The sequence below is a fragment of the Gaeumannomyces tritici genome (assembly GCF_000145635.1).
Source record: "Gaeumannomyces tritici R3-111a-1 unplaced genomic scaffold supercont2.7, whole genome shotgun sequence".
Lineage (NCBI taxonomy): Eukaryota > Fungi > Ascomycota > Sordariomycetes > Magnaporthales > Magnaporthaceae > Gaeumannomyces > Gaeumannomyces tritici.
Genome location: NW_008804551.1, coordinates 1061738 through 1070289, shown reverse-complemented (window position 1 = coordinate 1070289; position 8552 = coordinate 1061738). Strand labels below are relative to the sequence as shown.

The 8552-nt window shown below is 61.4% G+C and overlaps 4 protein-coding genes across 4 annotated transcripts in view; 2 read left to right on the top strand and 2 right to left on the bottom strand.

The window, feature by feature from the left end:
• The window catches only part of GGTG_11673 (hypothetical protein), a gene marked incomplete at its 5' end in the record, with an annotated part of 2947 nt that extends 1887 nt beyond the window's left edge, over positions 1 to 1060 (bottom strand). The window contains one exon of the mRNA XM_009229564.1: positions 71 to 1060. Within this exon, the coding sequence (XP_009227828.1) occupies positions 71 to 1060 (990 nt within the window). The remainder of the gene's footprint in view (positions 1 to 70) is intronic.
• Positions 1061 to 2040: 980 nt separating this feature from the next.
• On the top strand, positions 2041 to 4207 carry GGTG_11672 (hypothetical protein). Its single transcript, XM_009229563.1, has 3 exons — positions 2041 to 2612; positions 2700 to 3685; positions 3856 to 4207. Exons 1-3 carry the CDS (start codon positions 2353 to 2355, stop codon positions 3894 to 3896), a joined length of 1287 nt encoding a protein of 428 aa, XP_009227827.1. The 5' UTR covers positions 2041 to 2352; the 3' UTR covers positions 3897 to 4207.
• Positions 4004 to 7703, bottom strand: GGTG_11671 (pectinesterase). Its single transcript, XM_009229562.1, has 2 exons — positions 4742 to 7703; positions 4004 to 4656 (listed from the first exon to the last, which is right to left on the bottom strand). The coding sequence occupies exons 1-2, from the start codon at positions 5499 to 5501 to the stop codon at positions 4289 to 4291; spliced, it is 1128 nt and encodes a 375-aa protein (XP_009227826.1). The 5' UTR covers positions 5502 to 7703; the 3' UTR covers positions 4004 to 4288.
• GGTG_11670 (acyl-protein thioesterase 1) lies at positions 6144 to 8011 on the top strand. Its single transcript, XM_009229561.1, has 4 exons — positions 6144 to 6537; positions 6697 to 6729; positions 6837 to 7234; positions 7332 to 8011. The coding sequence occupies exons 1-4, from the start codon at positions 6346 to 6348 to the stop codon at positions 7438 to 7440; spliced, it is 732 nt and encodes a 243-aa protein (XP_009227825.1). The 5' UTR covers positions 6144 to 6345; the 3' UTR covers positions 7441 to 8011.
• Positions 8012 to 8552: the final 541 nt, after the last annotated feature.

Sequence of the window (8552 nt, the reverse complement as noted above, 5' to 3'; positions counted from 1 at the left end):
CGTACAGCCCCGCCGCCGCCCCGCCGCCGCCGCCGCCGCATGTTCCGCCGCCGTCCGTGGCTGAGGAGACGGCGCCGTCGCCGTCGCTCGCAAACAGGTCGGCGCCGCGCTCTAGCAGGTCCTCGAGCCCGCCGCCGGTCCAGCCCTTGCGGGCGAGGCTCTCGAAGATGTCGACCTCGGCGCGCGCGATGCCACACGCGGCGTCGAGCACCTTGACGCTCGTATCCTGGCCGTCGCGTAGCAGCGCGCGCGCGTGGTCGGCGTGCAGCACCGTCAGGCCGTCCAGCCGGGCCGTGAGCTCGACGAGGTGGCCGCGGAACTTGGCCACGTCGCGGCGCTTGTTCTGGCGGTGCAGCTTGAGCCCCTCCTTCTCGAGGCGCCGGATCTCTCGCCCCCGCGTGCGCGCGGCAGCCTCGTACGAGGCCTGCTCGTCGTCCACGTCGCGCCGCCACTTGTCGAGCTCGTGCAGCAGCGGCACTTCGAAGGACCGGTACACCGTCTCGCCCAGGATCTGCTGGTGGTTCGCGATCAGGTGCTGCAGTCCCGCGGCCGCCAGCAGCTGGTCGGCCGTGCAAGACGACGCGGCCGTGGCGGGGGCCGACGAGTGCGCCGTGAGCGAGGCGCTCATTGAGCTCGTCGGCGGCCCGCCGCCACCAACGGTGCTGCTCTGCGTATCGGTGGAGGCGCCGCCGGTGGGGGCAAGACCCAGCGGCGCCAGGGCCGGGGCGCGGGCCTCCTTGAGGCGGGCGCAGGCCTCGAGGGCGCCGCCAAAGGCCGATGCGGCGGTGCCGAGGGCGGCGAGGGCCTGGCGGTAGGCCTTTGCGGAGGAGAGGAGGTCCGAGTAGGCGGCCTGGGAGGCGTCGAGGTCGGCTTTCGTCAGCACCGTGTGGGCGGGCCGCGGCGGGGGCGGGGGCGGCAGGGCGGCGTAGGTCGAGAGCGGGTTCGTGGTCGAGGCGAAGCTCATGGTGGGCGAGGTCGGGACGGGCGGCAGATCCGATGGCGAGAGCGGGCGGTCTGAATCGCTGGCGTCGACGCCGACGGCGGCGTATGTCGTTGCCATCGGCGGCTGTCTGAGTCTTGGACGTTGGGCGATTTTTTTCTTCCTTCTTCCCGGCGCTTATCGGCTCTTTTTGCGGTCTGGGTCCCAACGGCTGCAGCTCATTTGGCCGGCAGACGACGGCGGCGCGGGAGGGTCTTCGGACGGAGGGGAAAGAGGGGAAGCAGCGGTCGCGATAAGATGGTTTAATGTGGCTTGTGGCATACTAAGGAGGACTCTGCCAGGCTTGTCGGCGATGCTGGAGAGCGACGGGCTCGAGCTTTGTCTTGCGCTTTGTTTACTTGGTACCCGAGGGCCCACAGTCTGCGATAAGGCTTGCACGCACGTGGGGGAAGGAGCGAGGAAGGAGCCGCGTGGACCGAGCCAGGCAGCGGCGGGACTTGGTGCCGTATTATTTACCTAGAGAGAGGCATCGGGTGCCTGCCGGACTTGGCACAGGAAAGATACACAGATCTCAGGCCTGCCCGTGCCAGCGACATGAATTATCTGCAACCGCACCATGACATAGCAGAATTCGAGCTCGGCCTGCAAAATCGCAAACTGTGAGAGCGGGTTTCGAAATAATCGAGTCGGGGCTCGGCTGGCCTCTGATTCGTGGGCTTGGCACTAGCTTCTCCACCAGCCCAAACCATGATCTCATCAGGGCTGTTGGGTTCCAACCTCTGGTTCCAACGGGGTTCCAATTAGCGCCGTGGGAACTTGTCAAAAGCCCAACGTCCGGCGCTTCAGGCCCATCATCAAAACCTAGTCGCCGCATGTGCCAAATTGACAGATCCGAGCTTGAGAACCGGCTCATTTTTCTAGTCTAGGATCGAGACCACAAGGCTCCTTTGTGACACCCACCAACACATTACTCCGACGTCATCTAGCAATCCAATATTGATCAATCTAGGCACATTTTGGAGAATGCCCACCAGGATCCTACCCCACTCACCGCCCATGCAGTCAGAAATCCTCTGGCGCAGTGCGGGCGGCATAAGCAATCATCCGTGATACCCATATTTCCCTGTATTGTGCGAGTCCATATTCGAATCGCACTCGCCCAGGTCTAGATGACCCTGTAACGGAGCCGGGTTGCGGCCTGAATACCTACTACACCGTGCCCGCTTGGAAATGTGGCATTAGCCGGAGAGAAGTCGGTTAAAAGAACAGGAGTCGGCTGCTCATTCTCAGCATCTAGAGCTTTCAATTCCTTCTGCCAAAATCTCAAAAACACAACTCGACACCTAGCGGATCTAACTGGCCCGATATCTTTGTCAAGATCCAACCATCCATTCCCATCCTCCACAACCGCCATGGCCGGCATCCTGCTCAAGGGGGCCGGCGTCGTGCTGGTCGCCATCGTCGCCGTACTGTTCCCGACCCTACAGCTCACGTGGAAGGCCTTCGGCTACGGCCGGGTGCTTCAGCCCGTCAGTGACTTCCCCTACACCTGCCGTCGCATCGACCAGCAGCCGCGCCTCAGGGCCTGCGAGGACATGTGGCTGTCCGAGGCCACGAGGCAGCTGTTCCTCGCGTGCGGAGACCCCATGGCGAGGCCACACTGGTCCCCCGTGTAAGTCCCCGACAGCCCATATGCGCTCACTTCTCCCTTTTGTACGCAGCCGGGTTGACAAGCCTGTCGACCTCACTCCCTCTCCAGCGTCCAGGACTTGAACTGGGAGGGCCGCTCCAAAATCGACGCCATCGTCGCCCTGGACCTCGACAAGCCCGGGCCCGACGGCTCCTTCGAGCACAGGGTCCTGCCGCTCAGGGGCTACACCGGCAACGATCAGGGCAGGATCTTCATGAACGGCATCGACGGCGCCGACAAGGTCCAGGAGGGCGGCACGGTCAAGGTCACGCTCGCGCTCACCAACTTCGGCCCGTCGGTCGACCCGGCCACGGGCGCCGTGCTGGACCAGCGCCGCGTCGGCGCCAACGCCACCATCGAACTCTTCGAGACCGGGGCCGGGGCGCGGGAGCTGAGGCACGTCCGCACCTACGCCGACGCGGACGGCATCACGATGCCCAACCGGCCGGCCCTCGTTGGCGCGGACGCGGACGACGGCTTCTACGTGACAAACGAGAGCAGGGAGCGGGCCGGGCTCAAGGCCAAGCTCAACTTCTTCATCCCGCACGGCAACGTGGTCTATTGCCCGGGCCGTCGGGGGCGCGCGGACTGGAGCTGCCGCGAGGTGGCGGGCGGGCACCGCTTCCCCAATGGCATCCACCGCGCCCGCAACGGGCTGGTGTACGTGCCGGCCAGCGGCGACATGGCCATCACCGTGTACCGGGAGGTCGTCGTCACCACCGAAGGGCCCGACGGGGCGACGACGAGGACGAGGACGCTTGACAAGGTCGCCTTCCTCGACCTGGACGGCTACTCGCCCGACAACGTGTCCGAGGACGCCGACGGCGACCTCTGGGTCGCCACCTTCCCCAAGCCCCTGGACGCCATGGCCATGACGAGCGACCCGCTCAACTACTGGCCCCGCTCCGCCGTCTTCCGCCTCCGCAGCTCCACCGACGAGGGCGGCAAGGTCTCCCTGACGGCCGACAAGATGCTCGAGGACAGGGACAAGGAGGTGCTCCCCGGCTCCACGACCGTCGTGCACGACGCCAAGACCGGGCGGCTGTTTCTCTCGGGTAGGTTTCCCGCATCCTCCCCTCCCCTCCCATTCCGGACTAGGATGTTTCGTTTCTGTGAATAGCACCCCCCTCTCCCCTTTTTTTTTTTTTTTTACTTTATAGAGTTCATGGATATGCCGGGTGTGGAGACGGACGGGTGGCTGATGACACCACACGACCCATCACAGGAATCGCCACCCCCTTTATCACGGTATGCGATCCGAGATAATACCTACTTTATTCTTTCGAACGCCCGCATATGGGATGAACATTAAGGCAAGGATCATGACATCTCTCCGTTGGGCTCCCGGGTTGCCCAGGGTGCCATGAGCCCATCGGGGCAGAGCTGCAAGGTGGTGGAGCGGTTTGCATGATGAGAATTTACAGCCTGGGAGCTGGGGGCAACCGCAATGAATGAATATGTGAGGCATATATACAGAAAGCATTTATATGCCATGTACGCCAAAAATAGGCACTCAGGCATGGAGGCAGGCAATATAGACAAGAGAAGCGAAGTGCGTACAACCGTGCAATACCGGGAGCCTGGAAAAGGCAAAAGCCCCATTTCCAGCCTTAAATCGCGTACCGTTCCAGCCGCGGACCGGGTTGTTCTCCCTCCCTCTACATGTACGAGGCGTCGTACCACTTCTCGCTCTGGTAACTGCCGCCGAGGATGGAGTTGATGGCGACGCCCTGGCCCAGCTTGGTGGCGAAGCGGGCGCGCGTGCCCTGGGAGCCCTGGCCCGAGTTGCCGATCTCGCCGAAGAGCACGTTGCTCGTGCGCTCGTCGCCGCTGTTCCAGATCCTCCAGCCGGCCGAGTTGATGACGTTGGTCATGGAGGTGTACTGAAACACGACGCGCGCGTAGGCCCTCCACGGCCGCCCGAGGTAGTAGGCGCCTGCGGGGACGTTGTTGCCCGACGCCGCCTGGATGTTGCACGAGTTGAAGACGTAGTAGGACGGGTTGGAGGCCGAGTCGCGGCCGTTTGCTTTTTTGAGGGGGAAACGTGTCAGTTTTGGAAGTAGCATGTGTGATTTAGTTTGTTGTTCCTCGCTCCCACAACTAGAACTCACCCGTGATGTAGCCCAGGGACTTGCCGAGCACGCGAATGTCGCTCTTCTGGAACCAGGCGGCGGCGTTCTGGCCAAAGATGAAGTCGGTGGCGCCCTGGATCAGGCACTTGGCGTACAGCTGCTTGCCCGTGTTGGCGAGCACGGTGTCCTGGAAGCCCGTGAAGCGGCAGCCGTAGTAGCCGCTGTCGGCGTAGGCGCTGAGGGCGACGGCCTGGCTGCCCTCGCCGAGGCCGTTGTTGACGTTGACGTTGTAGAGGCGGAAGCCGGCGGCCTTGACGCGCAGCGTGGCCGTCTCGTCGTTGGACAGGCCGTCCTTCTGGCTCTTGTTGCTCGTGATGGTGGCGCCGTTGGCGCCGTGCGAGTCCGTGTCGGTCGAGTAGCCGTACACGGTCAGCTGGGCCTGGCGCGACGGCACCAGCACCTGCTCGCCGTACGTGCCCTGGTCGATGAAGATGCACTGGTCGGCTGTCGAGTTCGTCGACAGCGAGTTGACGGCCGCCTGGATGGTGGCGAAGCGCCCGCTGCCGCCGCCCTTGCTCACCGTGATGCAGCCCGACGGCGCGCTGGTCCGGCTAGCGGCCAGGACCGCCGTGGCCAGCGAGACGAGGACGGAGAAGCTCTTCATCGTGTTGGGGGGAGTGGGCTGAGGGGGAACTGCCGAGATCCGGGGTACGTGGTGGTGGATGCTGGCTGAAGGGCAGGGCTCAGGGGCAAACGGAAGATCTAGGGAAACGGTCTCGGTCCTCTTTATAACAACCATCTACTTAGGTAGGTAGCTCGGCGACAGGCTCCCAACGCGGCACGTGTATACCTACGTAAATACATAGATTAAAGACAGGCACCTGCGACAACAAGCCCGTTCCGTCAGGCCACTGGCCCTTCTGCCGGCCGACTGGTGGACTTTCTTTTAATTCCCCTAAACGGCCGGCAATCCCCACCAACAAGGCCACAGTAACATTGTAAAATAATGCAGAGGTGCGGAGAGGGGCAGCCCGTTTTGCTTGCCGGCCAGGGGACGGGCGTATCCCAGACGCCAGCGTCCTGGTCTGCTTTGTTTTGGAGGCGGGGAGAGGCCGACTGAAGAAGAGGAGGTTCCGCTGCCGGCTTTTTGCTTTTTTACTTGGCTCGCCTGGCTGCCGGCGGCATCGTGCAGCTGCGGCTGATGTGCCTCCAGCTGTGGAAGAATTTAGGCGCCGCCCAAGTCCAGTTGGTGGATAAATTCCGGCGTCTTGGCGGTGCGGTAGGGGTGTGGTCGCTGTGGAATCGATCTGCAGACGGAGCCTGGCCAGGGTGCCAGGGCATCTCTCTGGGGGAGGCTCAGTTCCTGGTCTCTGTGGCGTCAACGTGGCTGTCTTAAGCCCACGTGACGCTGCTTCCGTCGGTTGGTGGGGTCCTGGGCGCTCGTCTTTACGCTTGCCTGGGTGCTGACGACATGGAATCGGCGTGTTAGATAACTCGACTGACATCGCGACGGGACGTGATCAACCAGTCAGAGCACCATCGCGCATTGCGACTTTTGATCGATTTTTGGCGACTCCCGGTTGCTTTGTCTCACTCTCATTCTATTTCTCCTCCCCCTAGTTTGTCCATAACCTCCCGCCACCATGTCTGTCCGCGCAGCACCCCTCCGCTTCCCGGCCGTGGCTCGACATACCGCCACCGTCATCTTCGTCCACGGCCTCGGCGACAGCGGCCACGGATGGGCCTCGGCAGTTGAGAACTGGCGCCGGAGGTCAAAGCTGGACCAGGTCAAGTTTATCCTGCCGCATGCGCCGTCCATCCCCATCACCTGCAACGTAAGTTCAGCTCCGTAGGGCATCGCTCGGGTCACACGCGCCGTCGTATTTTGGCCTGTGCGGCGGTGGCATCAGCAACAGCGTCGTGGCTGTTCATATCTGGCCTCGACCCCTTTCCCGTCGGCTAACTCTTGGTGCGGATTACTCCCCCGACGATAGGGTGGTATGAGAATGCCCGGTTGGTACGACATCGTAAGTAGGTCCTCTCGTGTATGGACATGAGCCTCCAATAAGTGCGGGATCGAGATCCTGCTGCGCCTCTTCATCCTGACACAGACCTTGTTTTGCTCGCCTTCCAGGCTAGTCTCGACGGGACCCCCGAGAGCCTACGCGAGAACGAGGACGAGGCCGGGATCATGACCAGCCAAGCCTACTTCCACAACCTGATCCAGCAGGAGATCGACTCAGGCATCCCCGCGGACCGTATCGTGCTCGGCGGCTTCTCACAGGGAGGTGCCATTTCCATCTTTTCGGGGCTCACCGCCAAGGTCAAGCTGGCGGGCATCGTGGGCCTGTCTGCGTACCTTCTCCTCGCGTCCAAGTTCGAGGGACTGCTTCCCGACCCTGAGCTCAACAAGGAAACGCCCATCTTCATGGCACACGGGACACAGGACGTCGTTGTGCCCACCGCCATGGGCATACTATCACACGGCTTCCTTAAGGAGGCCGGCTACAACGTCACCATGCGAACATACCCGTACGTCGTGCTTCCTTGACAGTAGCTGTCTGCTCGCCACCGAGCTCGGGAGAGTCTCGGCTGAAATGCTGACCTGTGTTGACCCGAAATTCGACAGAATGGGCCACTCGGCATGCCTGGAGGAACTCGACGAGGTGGAGGCCTTTTTGGGGACGAGGTTGCCTCCGCTGTCTGACGCGCCGTCTGAGGCCAAGCCGGAGCTATAGTGATTCCATGCAATTCGATGACAGAGCAACCCATGCCAAAGCGGGAGGAAGGGGTTGCCGTTGCCAATCGCGGCAACGGCGTGCCTAGTCAAAATAAACTCGGCCTATCACAGCACGGCTCGATTGACCGGTTCGACATCTCGGCAAGTGTTGGAATGCAACCCCTGGGTGGTAGCTTATCTGTAATGCAGTACAAACACATTGGGGAGCATGAAGAAGAAAAAAGAAAAAAAAGACCCGTGCCATATTCGGTATATGGCTGCCTAGCATATGTGGGGAGCCAATCCGCTGGCAATGGGCTGGAAGCCTCAGGATAATCTCCAAACGAGTGGGACATCCCAGCGCCCAAAGCCATTGACCAACCGCATCCCCGGATTCTACGAGAGGTCAATGGTCAGCGCTAAATCCATGCTGCCCCCCTAAATTAGGCTCTTGCCCACCCCCCTTTGGCTTACCTATCCTGGCTCGACTATCCATATCCGGCTCGACTATCCTGCCCACTCGCAGGCTCCGTTTCGTTCTCTGTGGCTTGGCGCTGGTCAGTTAGTGATGGTGGTAGTGGACTTGTCCCCCTTTCTTGCCGGGCGAGCCTTGTGCCTCAAACCGCCCCCCGGTTGGCCTCCTATCGGGTTGTTTCCTTTTGACCGCCAGACGGATGGGCTCCTGCAGCCCTGCTGACCGCATCCTCGCCGTCCAGATCTCGCCCGACAATAGAGTTGGTGGGTGGCCGCATCAGATCATCGCGCTTGTGCGCTGCCAACCCCCAACCGCTGGGCTGATCATGCGCGGTTCGGCTTCGGCTAGGAGCGAATGGCCAAGCGCCCCAATTTGAAATTGGAGACTACCTACATGCCCTACCACGCCCTGACCAAAAAAGTCTGGACCGCAAATTTTTTCCCCCACCTAAACTCTACCTCTCCCAACACAATTGCACCAGCACCAAAGCCAAACAACATGCCCGCGCCGCATTCTACACCTAAAAAAACACGCGTTTAAGGAATTTGTAATTATTTTAATGCAAAAAGCATTACTTATAGCCACAATAACGTTTTTCGCTTTTTATAAATGCAGGGGGTAAAATAATTGCAGATTGAATGAGCTCCTTTTTTTGT